At 42.4% G+C, this 18,314-nt stretch overlaps 1 protein-coding gene across 27 annotated transcripts in view; it reads right to left on the bottom strand.

Annotated features, from left to right (window-relative positions):
- Nucleotides 1-1,663: 1,663 nt before the first annotated feature.
- LPP (LIM domain containing preferred translocation partner in lipoma) overlaps nt 1,664-18,314 on the bottom strand; it is a 381,390-nt gene continuing 364,739 nt past the window's right edge. For all 27 annotated transcript variants that reach the window (XM_038183924.1, XM_038183916.1, XM_072042613.1 and 24 more), the window contains one exon: nt 1,664-16,631. In XM_038183924.1, coding sequence (XP_038039852.1) covers nt 16,503-16,631 — 129 coding nt within the window. In that variant the 3' untranslated portion in view covers nt 1,664-16,502. The remainder of the gene's footprint in view (nt 16,632-18,314) is intronic.

The following is an 18,314-nucleotide window of genomic DNA, read 5'->3' as shown; positions in this document are numbered from 1 at the left end:
ACATCCCTGGAACTTTTCCATCCTAACAAGTTTAGGAAAAAATACCTAGTGCTATAAAGGAAGTAATAATATCGAGCTTGAAAAAAAACCACTATACTGTAGTTTGAATCGACTTGAAAGCCTGCAACACCACACTCCCTTTACTGCCAAGACAAAGCCCTTCAGACTCCCGTGTCCTGTAGGAACAAGCTGCAGGATTCATCCCTTCCTGAGGGAGAACACGGGACCTTCCTGAAGTCCCCTGGGTGTGGGGAGGAGGAGCTGGCAGTGAAGCTGCTGCTCGCGCCTCCTTCCATGGCTAACAAAGCATCCCCTGACAAAACATAACCTACTAAGCAAGTCCTTCGTGTTCACTGGAGGTAGGAAAGGAAGCATGGGGTTTAATTGGCAGCCAAGAATATTTAGCCTGGACATTAGGAAAAGCTGTCCGGGGTGAAGACAATGCAGCTATGGAATAGAGCGCAAAGAGAGGCTGTGGGACCTCCATCTGTGGATGTCTTGAAGGAGATGCCAATTAAATTTTGTAAGGAGGGACAAAGGGGAATGAGTTCAGCTGTATTGTATGCCTTGGGATCTTTCTACAATGCTCTGAAAAACGTTTTTAAGAAAACTACCTTTGCTGATATGAATGCAGGAGACAGCATTCACCTCAGCTAACCCTTAAAGGCAAAAAAAACCCACACAGCCCCCTCTACAGAACAACTAATCAAACACTTATTTAACAAAGGGATGACAGACCTTCTCCACAGGCTACAGAAGACTAGAGGGCCACCTCAGACATCAAATCTAACTTCTAGGCTGCTAAAGTTCATCGAGATGAATCCACCTGAAGATAGCCTGTATAGCTCTGCACAAAAGAAGATTTCTGAGAGCAAAAGGCTTTTATAAAAAGGTCCAAGGATAGAAAGCATAGGGAAACAGAAGCTAAAAAACAGGGTGCAGATATTTAACAAGTAAGAAGCAGCTTACCTGGAGACACACTGGATTCTCTGTCACTTGAAGCATTTTGGTCAGGCAAAGCTCTCGATGAGGGTTTGGTGCTGTGCCAGTTGCTTTGCCTGGAGAGGTGAAGGTCAGGCTCTGCGATGAGCACTAGTATTTTTTTTTTTTTGAAGCAGATTGGACTGGACGAGGAACAACTCAGGTTATTTACTGCAGTGACAGCCTAGAAAAAACTTCCTAAAAGAGATACGCTTTGCAAACCACACTTCCTTCTACCCTCCCCGTAGTACTATGAATAATGCTCCTCCGTTCAGCTGCAAAGCAAGGCTTGGCTCTGCTGCCACCCCATCACAACTCAGCCTGGAGAATACTCGTGGGCAACCTCTGCACATTAACCCACCTCTGCAGATTACCTCATGGCTCAGGAATGGAGCGCTCTCTTCTGCAAAGGCACACGTTTGTAAGAACAGCCCCAAATTTGTATGAGACGGTCAGTACAAGCACAGGGGGTAGCCTCTTGTGACATACCTCTAGCATCCTTGCTTCACCCAACAGTGAAAAAGGCTCACTCTGGAATTAAGCACGTTAAAGAGCCACACAGTGAAATTTTGAATGTGAAAGAGAAAGACAGAGGATATGAAGCATAATTGCAGGTGGAGGTTGGGAGAAAGTAAATACCATTCGACTTGAAAAAATAATTTCACACGCTAGCAAACAAAAATGAAATTTATAAGGAGTTTATTGGATTGGTAAAATGTAATAAAAAAGCATTTGTGATACTTCTTCTGCAAAGAAAAAAGGCATCTGGCGATTCTGCATATTTATTTTCCCTTACAAAACATTAGAAAAGCATAACTGATAAAATAAGGATAACAACTGAGAGAGCAGAGCAAAGAGGAAAATACATCTCAATATAATTGGATAATGCATAATAAAAATACAGAAAACACATGCTTAAAACAGCTTTCATTCTCTTACAGTAAAAAGTCATTTTACGTGTTGAATAAAAAATATATGCCGGTTGCTCTGAAAATTGCAGTTTAGAAGAGGTAACTAGCTGAGAACAAAATATATATATCTATATATATTTATAAATATAGAAAATGTGTATATGCTGTATCTGTCCTCAGAACAAACTGGAATAAATGGTTTTCAATTCATGAACACAAGTTACCAGAGAAAAAACTTCATATATTACCTAGCAGAGTGATCCTGTAAGGTGCTGATTGCATTTCCTGAGTGCCCTCAAAGCCCCGTGGAAGTAGTCAGTGAAGGAGCCGAGTGGCCTGGTGGGTTCAGTGAGCAGGGAGGGGACTCAGCCTCTCACAGGTGCATTCAGCAACTCGCAGGATTCATGAAAAACTCCAATGACAGCAGGATCGGGCCCCTCACAGACTTGGGTGCTGCTTGTGCTCAGCAAGGGGTAACGCTCCGGTAGCCCCATGCTCTGACAGACAGGAGACCAGTCCCAAAAGCTCAAGTAATGTTACTTCGTTAGGATCTAAAGGCACGGAGTTTGCAGCAGAAGGAATCCCTCGTACAGGGAATGCCTCCTTGCACCCCTCTCTTGCCCAGATAGTGATTCACATTTAAAGGAAGATGCTTCCCATACCACTGAGAGCCTCTGTCTGCTAACGGAGAACCAGGAGAAGGGCGAGCAGCCACGCTCCCCTCCCAGCCGCACCAAAGGAAACAACACAAAACCCGCTCTACCTCAAGGGCTAAACCAAGAGCTACCAGAAAGCTGAAATACCATCTCAAACCTGGCCTGATCATCCACTACCCATTAATACCCAACCAGTAAACAACATCACCAGAGCAGACAGGCCTACAGCTGGCAGGAATAGGCCCAAGCATAGCAGCAACAGAGGGCAAATACATTCCTGGGGGCATGCCCTCCTTGCAGTTTGGACTAGCTAAGCAGATCTCCCAGCCCATGAGGCATTTAGCCAAGAGGAATCTTTCTGGAATGACCCACACGTGGTTCGGACCCCCTGGTGACAGCCCACAGGTTAAGTAAGTGTTAGGGATTAGGCTCCGAAATGCAACACATCTCTGCTGTTTGTTCTGAGCAGGAAGGTGCCCTTACCAACACTGCACCATCGGTACTCTGCCTCTCGTTTCACTAACTGGGAGGAAGGCACCTGGAGGCTGCCCTCCAGGCTCTCTGGCAGTCCAGAATACAAACCACGGTGTGGGAAATCATAGGACCCTTAAGAAAGTTGAATTTTCACCAAGGCACATCCTATCTAGCAAGGTCAAGAGAAAATCCAAGCGTGAATTTGCTCTGTCCATACCTCGGACCAATTCTCAGTCCCCAGTCTGCAGAGGGACAACAGGGGTCATGGCGGTGCAGTCCCGAGCATCAAAGAATCAAAGCTTTCCCTTTACTGCATTTCCAATAAAGCTCGCATTTCCTCTCCATCTGCAGCTGGAAAAGAGCTTCCTAAAACAATTTTTTGGGGATTCGAAGTGAAAGCACATCAGCCTTTTTAACACAGTAGCACCAGTCAAACACCCAGCCTTTGGTTCAACCTTTGAATTTTCTCTTCTAACATCATACAAAAATGTGGATAACGGAGAGCTTATAAAAGCCAATATTAAGCAAATAAAGTCTCCAGATATGAATGATTCTGAAGCTCTGGCAAGATTAAAATGTTGAAGGAGATACACCCAAGTACCTCCACTGCTGAACAGTTGTCTCCCAGACAAGGTGGTGCAGTAAACAAGACAACAAGCTTTGCTCATCCCAATGGAGAACAAACAGATGGTCAAAATTAACCACCTGTTGCTTCTGTTCTGTATCATTCCTATGGTTTTCATCCCTGCTTGGCACTGGGGTTATTTCTCTGCTGCCCATGAATGACTACCACAGGTCTCTGAAAAGGCACATTGTGAAGAAAGCTGAATATATTTTTTGTAAAGGCAACTCAATTAATAATAACCTACTCCCCATCTCCCTGGTTGTGCTGCTTAGATGCTTGTCAGGTGCTTGGCTACTTGGCCATTGGGCACATTAGAAATACTACTTCTATACGGATAGATCAAAGAACTAGATCAGACTCAAAGGACAAGGCAGAAAACATCCCTTTGCCCAAGTGGAATCGGTTTCCTACCCATACAGAGCTGTCAGGGACGCACTGGCAGATGTGAAGCAGTGCCTCAGTTCTGTGCTTTCAGTGGTTACCACCTCAAATTGAAACAAACCACAACCCCTGGCTGTGCATTTCAGTAACGCTGCTCGTCTCACACAGCCCTGAATGAAACGTTAGCACAAAGGCAGCCTAATTGGAGCAGGATCCCCCTCCCCTTCCCTGCAAATCTGAATCACTGCACAGCTAACAGCAGAGAGAAAACACCTGTTTCTGGCAAAATACCTGCACTACAAAGACAGGATCAAGCCCTAGGCTGGCTGCAGACTCACCACAGGGAGCAGCTCTGGATGCGGAGAGGATGAGGTGGGCCTTGGTTCATCAGGAGGATTTCCTCACCCCTAGATCTGCAGGGAACAGGCTACGGCAGTGTGGAAAGCCGGAGCAAACATCTGCCGAAGAGGTGCTGGGCTCTAGTTTAGGCAACATGCCAGAGGGCGGCTTTTTTCTCATTCTTGATTGAGCAGCTGCCACCAAGGAAGAGTATAAAAGCAATGAGGAACTACAGTGAATGCCCATCTCCCTTTCGTTTTGAAATCCGAGCACTTTCCCAAATGAAGGCATTCCTCCCACATAGACTTCATATTTGGAAAACTTCCCTGTATCAGAACTGGAAAATATTCTGATTGCATTTTCTAGTCCTAAAATCTGGGTGTGCTTTCCTAAAGAGTTCCTAACTTTGTTCTAATTCAGTGCCCAAAACAAAATGGACCATATAAGGACCAGATCAAGCCTAGGACACAGCTAGCAAATGAATTAAAAAAAAAAAAAAAGACATCACTAAAGAGCACTTGGTCCTGACTACCAGAAATGCTGAAGAAGCAAAGCTTCTGTACAACAAAATTAGCACAAAAAGCTGAAACTTAGCCACTAAAAAAAAAAAGAAAAAGAGCAATTATACCCTTTAGTTTTTGCCATGTTTATTATTTTCACCTCTCTGCTCCCAGATGAAATGGGGCTGGTCAGTTCTCTTTCCTATTCAAGCCGGCCTTGCTCTTTGGGCTGTCCCACTGCTGGCACAGAGCTGCAGGGACACGACTTCCCGCACCTCGGGGGAATGCTGAAGTTGGGCTATTTTTTAAACATCAAACTATTCCTGTTCAACATACACTCTGCTTCCAAAAATAAAACAAGCATCCGAGTCTTTAAACAAGTGGACTGACCCTTTATAGTTTCACAACAATGTTTTAAACCTGGGGTAGGCGGGATGGGAATGGGAATACATTTTCCTACTTAGGGCAAATAATGAGGAAACCTACATTTCTGGGTACGAAATGCTGGGTAATAACAAATCAGAGGGCTGTTGCTGAGCCCGTTCTGCCAGCCAGCCCCTGTGAGAAAAAAAAAAAAACAGTAAGAAAGGATTTTTTTAATTTTTTTTTTCACCAGTGAACTTAGAATGAAAAGAGGGGCAACATGCAGGAAGGGAAGAGGAAGCCAGGTACATGGCATGGAAATGACTTGCCTGGAGCAAGAACACAAGCAGGCAGAAAAACGGCAAATATAACCTGTCTCCTTATTCCCTCCAGCCTTGCTCCCCCAAACTAGTCTGGGAACAAACGGTGGGAAGAGGAGGGGGAGCAGCAGCCTGAGCAGGGCAGATGCTCCAGTTTAAAGCGTATCTTCCCGAAGAGGAACCGAGGCTGGGGGCAGGGGAGATGGCTATTATTAATGTCCTTCCGTATATAGCAAAGCAGACATCCTGCATAATGGCAACACAATACATCAATAATAGCCCAAGAATAGCTTCCTACCGTTTTTTTCCCCTGACAGTTAGAAACATAAAGAGAAAAATCAAGCTGCTGAGATAAATAGCTGAGTCTCCACCCCCACCTCAAATTGCCTTGGCATATTTTAAGAGATAAATGGTTCTATGAGAAATTTAAATAGCTTTCTCTTTTCTTTTTTGGCAGCTGCAAGAACTGGGTCAGGTGTAGAAATTATTAATTTTGAAGCCTGAAAAACCCATGTTTGAAAGTAAGTTTTTTTTTTTTTCCTTTAAAGCATCAACTTTCTTAGAAGTAGAGTTAGAAAAAATTAAAAAATAATTGTGCTTTTTTTTTTTTTTTATAAGTCATACCAAAAATAATTAAATAACAGTGCAAGCTGCAGAAAAGGGATGATTTGCATAACGCTTTAATGGACATTAAATGTATCCATAGTGGGTTGTTAATATTTTTTGCATAGAATAACAGTGTTTGCACAATGGCTTTTGTTCCTCTTGATCAAACATAGCGCTGGGAATATGGCTTGACGGAAAAGACTGGGGGACACCCCTCTCAACTTCTACCCTAACTCAAGAACACATTTTAAAAGACAGAGGAGACTGCCATGGGAGTGACCAGCACCAAGGACTTTCACAAGGAGTCCGTTTCCTCATTGCCAGGCCTCAGGACTGACACACCAGGGAGCCTGACCTGCTTGGGGCTTGCTTGCTGGTGCTCAGTGCTGGTGAACCTGGTGCTGATCCAAGGGCAAATCGCTGCCTTCCACTTCCACTCAGGTTACTGTTGTTTTACGTTGATATCAGCATTTGTAGCTCAGCTACTCTGCATGCTGCCAAAAGCCATCACCCTCCTTGTGCCATATCTGGAAGGATCTCTTCGCACCCGTAAAATCCTGAATCTTACAGAAAAGAAAGGCGAAATCCTGTAGAAACTGCTCGGAGCAAAGAAATACTGATATATAAACTCCCTCGCAGGATAGTACACTAGTTAAGACCTGTAAAAGGTTCAAGTTTCCAGTCCTACAATGACTCCGAGATCTCTAAAGATACACAGCTGGCGCACAGCCCGCTCCCCTTGCTACATGCCTGGTAAAAATCTCTCTTCTGTGTCCCAAAGCAGGCAGATACGTGAGGAGGAGGAGGATGCCTCATTGCTGGATCTCCGCAGGGCTCGCAGCTTGTGCTGTTCTTCCCTTAGTGGCCAATCAAAAATTTAAAAGGTGACAAAGACACATGTAAATAGAACTGCAGTGCCTAGAAAGTCAGAGCACAGATAGGATCAGAAGACAGACTGTAATTACAGGCCCTGCTACTTATTACATAGGCCAGTTGTGTTACATGAGCCTTCTGTGGAAACTTCCTGTGTAATTAATAAAGGAGAAACAAAATACTTTTGCAATCACTTTTCTAGATTTCACTGTGGGGGTCCAATCCTGCCATCCTGGATTAGCTCTAATCATAGTCAATCTTTCTCTGCATAAACTGAAGGCATCTGTTCTGTAAGACGTGGAAAAAAAAAAAAAGAAAAAAAAACTTATTGCAAACCTACACCACGCAATCAAGAAGGAAAGGAAATCGATCCTGAAAACCCCCACCCAGATTGTAATCTGACAATGTTTTCAAGACATCTGGCAAAAAAAGGAGAAGAAAGAAGAATGTTATGAAATATTTAAAACCCTACTTCTGTCAGGAATACATGAGAGGGGAAAGGTGAATTTGAAAAGGCTGCATTATTTTTAAGCCAAAAATGAAAGCACCACTGTTTGCATAGGAGCATGAGATGCTCTTGGCCCAAGCCAGAGCTGTCCTGAGAAAATGTACCAGGCACTGATTTAACAGGGGCTGGCATGACGAAGTCCAGGCTGCCTATGAACAGGGCCAAAGAAGCTGTCCTGCACACCACGGCATGCACCACGGGACTTCAAGGGTAAGGCAAACGAGAGCGTTGATAACATGGTAAAATATCTGAGTGTACACAGCCCATCACTGCTCCTCATCTAAAGCTTCAATCAGATTTTCAACAGAGATGAGAAGCAGATCCAAGGAAGGATTTCTCCTAAAAACGTTCCTCTTACTGCTGAGATTCTTACTAAATACCCAAGGATGGGCAAACTGCCCTGCGAGATCTGAGATACGCTGAGTGGCACTTTGCTGTGTTCCTGCATCTAGGATCTTGCCCTCTCCGCTTGCAAATCCCTACCAGCATGAAGCACCTCCCCAGAAAGATCTTAGCCAGGCCTGACGGCTGGGCTGACCAACCTGCACCACCACAAGGAGGCCCAGGATGAGGCTGTACGTGCCCAGCTGTCATCAGGAGGGGAGCAATGAAGCAGACAGAGGTGCAGGAGTTAGGATGCTCAGCAGCGCCTTTGCCTTGGTTACATCCACCTGCCTGCAGGACAGTTCCTGTAGAAACCATAAAAGACTTCAGGACAAGCGCTGGGCATACAAATGGGATCAAAACAGTCCTGATAAGCTGAAACAAAAGACACTTTGGAACAAAACTGGCACGGCCACAATCCCCACAACGCTTGTGTAAGACAGCAAGAAAGAACGCCTAGAACGTATTTATCAAAAGCCATTTTATGCAGATTTTTCCTTCTGAATATTTAAGATGTGGTGAATATTAAACTTCAGAGATTCTTAATACGTTCCAAAGCCCCGTGGACCTTTGAAATGCTAGCTCATCAATATGCAACATCTAATCTTGTCAAAAAAAAAAAAAAGGGAAAAAGAAAAGCTATTCATCCTTTGCTCATAGAGGTTACAGAAAGAATCCCAAGGAAAAAAAAAAAAAGAAAAAAACACACACACAAAAAAAACCAAACTTCTAGCATCTTATGCAATAGGTTAAATTTGCACTGGTTGGGAAAGTTTCACTTTCTGCAAGGAAAAGGGAAAGTGCCTGTATGTGCGTTGCTGCTGGAAGCTTCTTCTAAAGTGTGAGGCTGAAACTGTGTAGCTGGATTACAGTAAGTAGTTTATTAAGAAACCAAGGCTTGTGGCTTTGCATCCTGTTTCAGTCAAATGTAGTCTCAGGATCCCCCCTCCACAGGCCAGCAGACAGTGCGCCACCTAAAAACCCATTCTTGTCCAAAACACTGTGGTTAAAATGGCTTTGCTTGTTTATAAAGTTTAGTGTTTCGTATCGCTTGCATCTGACCTTCAGCAGAAAGAAAAGCTCAGTTAAATTGTGCAAATATGTACCAAATGGGAGCAAGGGAAAGCGGCCAAAAATGCTGCATGAGCTTTTGCAGGGCTGCAGCCTTTTAGGAGCACCAGTGAGATGAACTGGATGAGAGGCCAAATTGATTTAGGCTCCAGGCAGGGGCTTTAAAACACCATGACATCCAAATTCACAAAGAAAATGTTCTGTTACTGCAACCCCAAATTTCCTGCACATGAAAACACTGTTTTCTTTCATCTTTGGGAGATGCTCGTTCTGTAATCCGATATTTAAAAATGAACAAACAAACAGGAGTCAGCTGACAAAGGATTCTTGCTGGTGAATGGAAGTAGGTCACCGAGTGTTCTGCCTTTACAGTCTGGCTTAATATTAGTGTCGTACACAACACAGTAACAAAACTGCGCTGGAGACAGGGAAAGGACTCTAATTTTGTCTTTTCTATGAAAATCAGCATTAACATTCTGCATTAACGTGCAATGCCTCCCCAGTACCCGATATCTGGATAATTAAAATACAAAAACACAAAGCAAACCACACACTAAATTAAACAACAACAAAAAACCCTTGCAGGTCAGCCTGCATTTAAAGACATCTAAGTATGAGCAATCGGGCAGAGAGGAATTTTCCTGAAGGAACATAAAAGAAAATGAAAGCTCCACATACAAGACCAAATAAAATCTTCTGTCTCTCACGAATGCAAATGTTGGCTGCCCTTTTACACAAACATATTAAAGGAATAAAACTGGAGGAAAAGAAATAAAAGAGGGAAAACTAATAAATTCATTTTTGGAGAAAAAATACTTAAAAACAAACTATCCTTCAAACAAATTTCTTCATGATAAGTCCCTGCAATCATGTGGTTCTAAATTACATGGTTAAATATGACTGAAAAAGTAAGGCACAATTTCACAATCATTTTAAAAGCAATAATTATAATCATTTTCTTTGATATCCATATGGCAGGCCACTGATACTATGGATGCACAAAACTACTTGATTAAAGATCTGGAAAAGTTTTTCCGACTACTAGCTAAGCCTTGCAATACCTCTGTGAAGTAAGTAACATACCATCTTCACTACAAGGACAAGAGCATATCGAGCAAATGGAAAAAGAGGGTAAGATTGCCACTCATGGACAAAAGGGAGGGCAGAGACAAAAAGCAAAGAGCCCCCAAGCACCACATTCCCAGCGAGGGATGTTAACCCCTGGCAATGTAAAGGTAAAGACACCCCTGGGCCTTTTGTTTCCTTCCTCATTTTCTAAAAGACCTATGTGTAATGAGAAATGTAGACAAACACCAAAATGGGAAAAAAAAAGAGTTTGGACTAGGAGCTCTTGATATCAGCAATCAGCCCATGGGGTAGTTGCCTACACACGTAACGTGAACCCAAAAGAGACCAGGAACACACAGCCAGGAACAAAGCCCAGTGGGTATAAGAAGCAGTGCTTAATATTTCAGCCTAAATATTTCTTAGTTGTAGCCCCACGACCACCTTACGTGTGCATGTGAATCCATATGCCAGAGTGGTCTGCAGGTGTTTGAGTTTAGTGTTTGCAAATCACAGCAGAGAACCTGCAAGCTGAAATGAGAGCTGTTCCCCAAAGGCCATCAGGAAACCTACCGAGCTTATGGCTGACTCTTGGGTTTTTAGATGTCAGGAGAACTTTATAATTTCACAAGTGTTAAGTTTTCTCTCTCTCACAGCACTCGGAAGCACCAAATGCCAGACAGGCAATTGACTGTTGCAAATTCAAACTTGAAATGTTGAGGAAGGCAGGTAATATTTCTAGAAATGTTTCAGGAGAAATGCCATTCCCAAGCCCAGAATGGTGATGAGGCTCAGTCGTACCTCTTGATCTTCATGGCAGCTGCAATAACGTGCTTATATTTTCACTGATTTTAAGGAAAAAAAAATGCAATTGCCACATAAAAAGTTACAGGCACTCTCCATAGCCAGCCAGTCCATGGCTTTAAGAAAAACAAACCCAACAGAAGTAATGCTGTTATTTTAAGAAGAGTCACATTATTTGGATTGTTCTGGCAAAGGAAACAGGGACTTCAAAGTTAGCAAAGCTAGTCAAAAATAGGGGGTAAAATACCTTGTGAAAAGTTTCAAAGCTTTTTTTCTTAAAATTTTACTTTACCAGGCCTAATACTGAATCATTTTTCAAGAACACGTGCTTTAAAAAATAAAAAATGATAAAAAAAAATATTTATCCAAAAAAGTTTTCAAAACCATTACAGAAACTTAAATTTACCAGCAGAAGAAACCCAAGAACTACAAAAAAACGAGGGAGACATGGGTTTTTGACAAATGAAAATATTTGTTAACAACTCTGAAATCTACTTAGATAAAAATTCAATATGGTTTTAATTATAACAGCAAGAAAAACTGTTGTGGATAACACTGAAAAAGAGAATATCTCATTAAAAAAAAACGGCACTTCTGACATCACATAATTTAGTGTAAAAATTGTGACCAGCTCTAACTGGAAATAGTGTTCTCACTCACAGCTCTCTTAATTTGTACATTACTAACCTCCAGATAATTCTGAGTAGTTCCTGCTATCCTTTGGCAACAAACCCTCAATTACCATCACTAGTGTTTTCTCCTGGGAATTTCACCACAGCGAGATTCTTCAGCACATCTCTGCTAGCCCTGACTTACAGTATTGAAATCTATATCAAGTGTAGCCAGCACAACTCTGGGAACAAATAGCAAATCAACGTGACGAACCGACTGCAGGAAACAGATATCAATAAAAAAACAGTTAAAAACTCAAATCCTTTCTCAGCCAAGGCATCAGGTGTCTAACGCGGTTACTGAAGGAAGGTGAAGCCACAGGATTTCCCCCACAGACCGCCTCTGGGGGTCCTGTTAGCCTACTTTTGTTGGACTGTCTCAAAATCAAAAGGATCAATACCATAAAACCAACATTTATCAGGCCTAGGCTAGGCTTGGCTCACCACGGCCTAGCAGGAAGGAGCAGTTTCAAAGAGACTTCAGTATGATTTGTTGCATATCCTCTTCAACTGCCACCAATTCTCTACAAAAACACCTTTTCCTCATTCTTCTCAGCCACATTTTGCCAGTAGGCAGAAAGTCAACTTGAGGCCTGTGTCTCAGGGAAGCCTTGCTCCTGCCGTCAGGCTGAGCACTAGTATGCAGAGTTGACTCTGATAAACACTTTGCTACTCCCACACCTCTATGGTGAAGTCATTACCCGAGTGTTTCGCAGCTGTGATAAAAATCTAAACTAAAATATTAAAAAAAAAAAACAAAAACAAAATTAAAGGTGCATTATCTGATATGCTAAAGCCACGGTGTTGCTTTCTGCTTTTAAAAGCAACGCTCAGGCAATGATTAAGATAAGTGACAAAAAAAACCATCACATTCATAAAATACTAGTGTTAGCCTTGGGGAAATGCTTAAGGATTGGGCTGTAACCAAGGCAACCCAATCTTTTGGAGAAAGTTTAAGTAGACACTTAAAGCCATGGTTCAAAGATACAGTAAATCTGGCTGTAGGGCTACTTATGACATAGGGAAAGTGCCACAGCCACCTGACACGGAGCAGCGATCTTATAATAACTCACCCCCCCATTGTCCACATGCTGCATTGGGTCATCTCCTGTTTGCCCTCCTCCAGGCAGCATGAGGGCGACACAGGAGCTGCATCGTGTGTTCAAACTCATTTGACAGAAATTTGTGCCCACATCCTACCCAACTTGAATCTGCCTGACTGGCATTAATGACTGTACACCCATGGCTTATGTCACACTACGCAATGGCTTTAAGCCCATGCTTAAACAAACCCCGTGGACTTAAGCATTTTGCTAAATTAGAACCTGATCCTGGCCCCTCTTGGGCCCTATCTGGCCACACAAATCACGGGATCAGGCTCTACTCACCAACAAATGCTCAAAAAAGCCAAAGCAGCATAAGCAAAACCTCTGTAGACTCAAACAGATGTATGTGATCTTCCAAATCTTTCTGAAAGGAACAGTTTAGACGTTACCACAGGCACAAACAAAGTGATTTTTATCATGGCTAAGAAGTGCACCTTAAAAAAGCAAGGCCTCTTTGGCAAAATAAAGTCTTTCTTTGGAACAGATAAGTCAGGTTATATTACAAATATGCGATAAATATTGTGATGTAGCAATATCCCAGGGGTTCTTAATTACAGTGCAAGTGAGATAAGTCCACCAACATTTCGTAATTAAACCCTGATGCATCAGAGGGGAGATTTCCATACACAGGTGGGTGATGAGACCCTCAGTACACACAGGTATATATACACATACATATATGCACTACCTTTCAAATATATTTATAGCTATTTTAGAAGCCAAAAGAACGTTCATAAAGAAAATGAAAATAAGCTTTTTGGACACTCACTCCTTCCAACAGGCAGATGGCTTTGGTGTTTCAGAAGTGAAAACAAAAGCACGACAGTACGTTTGTCCAGATATATCAGGTACAGAAATTAGCCACAGTACCTCATATAACACTGCCCAATCTTTGTCAACTGCTTTCCATCCATGGGGTATTTAATGCGTGAAAAGTTTGGCTCTCACCTCCCTGCACACCGGCCCAACTCACCACAGCACCCTAATAACACGGAGATTCAGATCTAGACCTCCTGGCTGGCCCTTAGCTTTTAAATGGGCTGGAATCCCAAACCTACATACCAGCAAACTTCTCTGGAAAGAGAAAACAGAACTCCAAAAACAGTAGTTTGGGCCAATCTGTGATTAGTTTAATTCCCATAGCATCCCTGGGAAGTTGTAAAGAAACCTCGTGCAGAAGATGAGAAGCCATATGACTTGCTCCAAGTCCAGCCTATGGCAGAGCCATAAAAGCCCAAAGGGCTCTGGACTTCAGTCCTCCTGTGTCGTGCCTGCCTGCAGCCTGTGGCCAAATTAGCTCATTTCCATCAGTTACCCCACTGTTATTTCTGAGAGTCTCATCAGCCACCTGATTTAACACTAACAAGAAGGAAGTTCAGAGCTATGTTTGTAGTCTGATGAATGGCTTCTTCTCTGCATGCTTGCAGAAATGTAAAATCCTCTGCAGGCATACAACAGCGTTAGCAATCCCAACTCTGAACTCCGGTGTTTCTGTGGGGTTAATTCAAACTGGATTTGCTCTATAGTTGTCAGGGTTTTTGACCAGTGGTGGTGGGGACTGCCTGTAAAGAAGCGAGCTCAGAAGTATCTTACGTGCCATGGTTCAGGGAGCAGGAGCCCAGATGGAATCTGGCAGAAGCCACAGTGCAAAAAGTCTGTTAATGTATAAGGCAGTAAAATTCTTGAAGGCCAGGGTAGAAATCTAGTATAAAAAGGCAAACTGCTTCTGCACAGTTACTACGGTGGAGAACGATTTCTATTACTTAACGATGCCACCCTTCTACAAAGAAGGATTCATTTTGAGCTGTGAATTTTGGGAGTCTTCCCTGACACCAATGCAGCTTGCCAAAATACAGAAATACCTATCTGAAACCTCTGTTCCTTACACAGTTTATATTTGAATTTACTGTATACGGCTAAAGCTATTACAGTTCACAGTGTTCTTCCATAAAGGTTAGTGCTAAACTGAAAGGAAATGCACCATTTGCCGGAGCTGCAGTGAGTATATCAATTTTTTCTTCTTTGTTTCTTACCAGCCCAGCTCATCTAACTTTCCTTTTTTTCCAGCATTAGTAGGTATAATTATATCAGGCTTCTGTTATAGAGATTAAAGATGAAAGCACCACATTCTCATTGCTTTTCAGTGGGTGCATGAAAAAAATTTCTTGTAACACTGTTGAAAAGTGCCAGTTTGTCACTAATATGGTCAATCAGCCTGCAACTGTTTCAGTTCTGCTTCTTAATTTGTTAAGTGCAAAGAAAGGTATTCTCTTTGATTACATCTGCAAATAAGATATTAATGTCAATTCAGTGATACGAAAATTACTCCCTCACTATGTAATTTGCACCTGAGTTATTATGGGTTTCATGAACAAGAATATTACAGCTGCTCAGAGCGAGCTGCAAATTTATTATTTTTTTAATTAACAAAACAACAAAAAACACAAAAACTCCAGCAACACGAGGAAAAAAAAAGGTTATCTGTGCCCAGCTTTTTATTTACCTTGGCATTTGTATTAACTCTGGACAGAAGATGAAAGTGCTGCTCCTGGCCCAACACTCTTCTGCAATGACATTTTACCAGTGAGGAGTAATAAGTGGCTGGGATTAAAATGAAAGAAAAAATGCTTGCTTTTTGGGTTGGCACAGAGAACAGTTTAACACCTTCTTCAACTTTTTTAAGATAAAAACTGAACAACTGCATGTATTTAGAAAGGTTCTTTTGCCGTTGTTGAAATAAGATACCTTTTTTAATGAGAACTCCAGATTGTGCACGTTACCATCAGAGAAACATCTATCCCAAGGTCTGATTCAATCCCTGTTACAGCTGAAGAAAAATCCTCCCCACTGCAATAAACAACGGAACGAGACTGCACTGCTAAATATCTACCCAGAAACCAGCACTGACATTGGTCCCACTATAATGAGTGGCATAAGATTTTTTTGAGCATCGCTTTCTGCACTGCAGTTCTATGTAGTTTGTTGTTTTTTTTTTTTTTTTATTATAAACAACTGGGATTTTAAGAAAGTGTTTCCAGCCCCAGATCCTTAAAAGACCTTCTCAATGGACATGATTGACTTATACCTCTAGTAAATCAAAAGCACATTGTGTGTGTTTGTGTGTGTGTGTAGTGTATTCAAGCTTATGTCTTTCTGTGATTGCTCATTTTGTGAATCGGAAGCTTCACTAATGAATAAGTTTATGCAATAGCAAAATATAATTTCATAAGAAAAAGAAAAAAAACCTATAGAACTGGAAGGGATTGGAGACAAGTAAGGGCCTAAGACAAAAGATACAGACAACAAATCTGTGTCCCAAAGATACAAGGTCACATCTACACTCTTAGGTGCAGCATGGCTGAAGTTGTATTGTTTGTGATGTAATGAGAGGAGCACTGGTCCTACTCTCATACTGGTTTCACACCTTCTGTGACAGTGGAGCTACTTCTGCTGTGACCCAGATCCTATTAAAGTCCAAGAGAAGCTCCCCTGTCTTCAGTGAGAGCTGATCAAGTTTTCAAAATGACTTAGGAGAAGGGTCTAGCTCAGCCACCTTTCACCAGTTCAGACCTCCTTCTGCAGGCAGATAACTTAGGTGTTATCACCACTTGTCGCCATCAATTGCAGAGACAGCTGGTGGTCTGACTCGCCATCCTCCTGGGGAATCATGTCTAAATTAGGTGCCTACTGCAGGCAGTCTGAACATGGCCTGAAGAACTGCCCTCTTGCTCCAAGGCCTTCCAGTTTTACTTTTTTTTTTTTTTTTTTTTTAAACAGAGTTTCAGACCCTAGGCTGGAAAGAAATCATGCAAAGCTTGTGCAATTCCCCCAAGAAGGCATCCTGGGGAGGGTCACAGTTGATACTCAGAGATCAGTGCTGGCCTTGGCAGTCAGAGCCTGGATCCGAGCCGAGTTGCAGGTCTTGCAAAGGATGTGCCCGTCCAGAGGGTAACAGCCCTGATTGTCCCCTTCAGACAGGAGGCCTCCGCAGTCCTAGGGAACAAGCAAACAGCAAGAGCAAAGTAAATAAGAAATAAGAACAAGATTAAGCGAAGAATCTATTAGTCAAAGAAGCTCTCTCCTCACTCTCCACCTTGTAACATGATCCAGCCTGAGTCAGCGTAACACAGAAGCTGAGGTACGTGATGTCTTTCATGATTAAGCCATTTCCTGATAAGAGACAATGCTGCAGAGAAGATGGGTTCCCAAGCTCTCTGCTGAATTTAATCCAATTGAAAATAAAAGGAGATTATTCCCTTCACATTTCTGAGGAAGGAAAGGTCTTCGCATTGAAGAAAACATCAAACTTAAGCACATATTTAATAATGCAAAAAAAGATAAAAAAGGAAGCATCCTCAGGAAGGAAGTTCGGTACTAATATCTGACTACAGGTAATCTCCTTTGGAAGAGTTAATGCCACAAAGCTATAGCATCCTTTCCAGGGTGACAGCTAAGCAAACTCCCTGCCTGTCTCCCATGACCAGAACCGCCACCTGTGTTTGTATTGCTGTTGGTGCAAAAGGGTGTGCCTGAGAGGAGGATTTCGCTGAGACAGGAACAGTAGAAACCCCCCAAAAAAGGCCCAAGCCCTGCCCCAGAGAAGTCTATCTGTATATTTCCAGGCTGACTTAAGTATAGCTACTAGGAAGACTGGGAATTACTCCTCATGGTGTGATCACGCAGTCATCATTTGGGCAAGGACTGCTGATGGCCATGCCTCTTCAAGATAAATCTGTGTTTGTAAATACACCTGTGGTAGAAAAAGGAATGTAACTATTGCTTCACTTGAGATAGCTGAGGCACGTGGAGGCAAATGCCAAAACACAGAAAGATTTTCAGAGATTACAAAAGACTTCTGTACCTCACTGATTTGGGAGTCTAGCTCTCATCTTTATTGTCTTACTGACATGCAGTGCCTGTAGGAAGACTTGCATTATGCAGAGATCATAGTGCAGCAATCTCTGGAACAGCAAATCCACATGAACACTTCAGGTCAAGCCCACAGTGGTTCAGTTGCCCATGAGAAGATGCTCCAAGCTAATAATGTACTGTTATGGGACCTACGATGGATTTCATGGAGCCACGTGTCTGTCCTCAGTTCTCCACTGCACCTACTTCTGACATCCATGTATGAAGCCCAGGTATCTCAACAGCCAGCATGAAGAAATGCTGTATGATGAATTAGACTCTGCAAAATTTAGCGTACAAATGCCCCAATGCCTTACAAAAACTAGGCCTAAGTAATGGGCTGAACCCCGGATGCCAGTGTCAGACTGAGAAGTGAACCAGATGCCTCAAGTCTCAGCTAAGACTTTTAAGCCAGAGTCCATCCTTCTTTCCAGTTGGATATTAAAACCTGCAACTGCGATAAGAAATACGTTTGGTCTCATTTTCTTACCCTGCCATCTGGCTGATATATTATCCAGCAAGTAACACTTGCATTGAGGAATTCTTGAAGGTTCTCTAACACAGCTGTTCTCACATGCTAATTGCTTTAAGGTGATTTTTCTTCTGTCTTCAGATTCTTACCATCAAAATTATATGAAGTGTGTAATGAAACTTAACAGGAAAGTAGCACAAAAAGCATTGCACTGAACAAGAATGATCATGTTTATGTGTCCATTAAAATTCTTCAACCCAGAGCCATATGTTGAGTTTCCTGTACAATCTTGCTCA

The sequence above is a fragment of the Anas platyrhynchos genome, chromosome 9 (genome assembly GCF_047663525.1).
Source record: "Anas platyrhynchos isolate ZD024472 breed Pekin duck chromosome 9, IASCAAS_PekinDuck_T2T, whole genome shotgun sequence".
Lineage (NCBI taxonomy): Eukaryota > Metazoa > Chordata > Aves > Anseriformes > Anatidae > Anas > Anas platyrhynchos.
The sequence above is the reverse complement of the archived record's forward strand: the minus strand, read 5'-3'. Positions and strand labels throughout refer to the sequence as shown.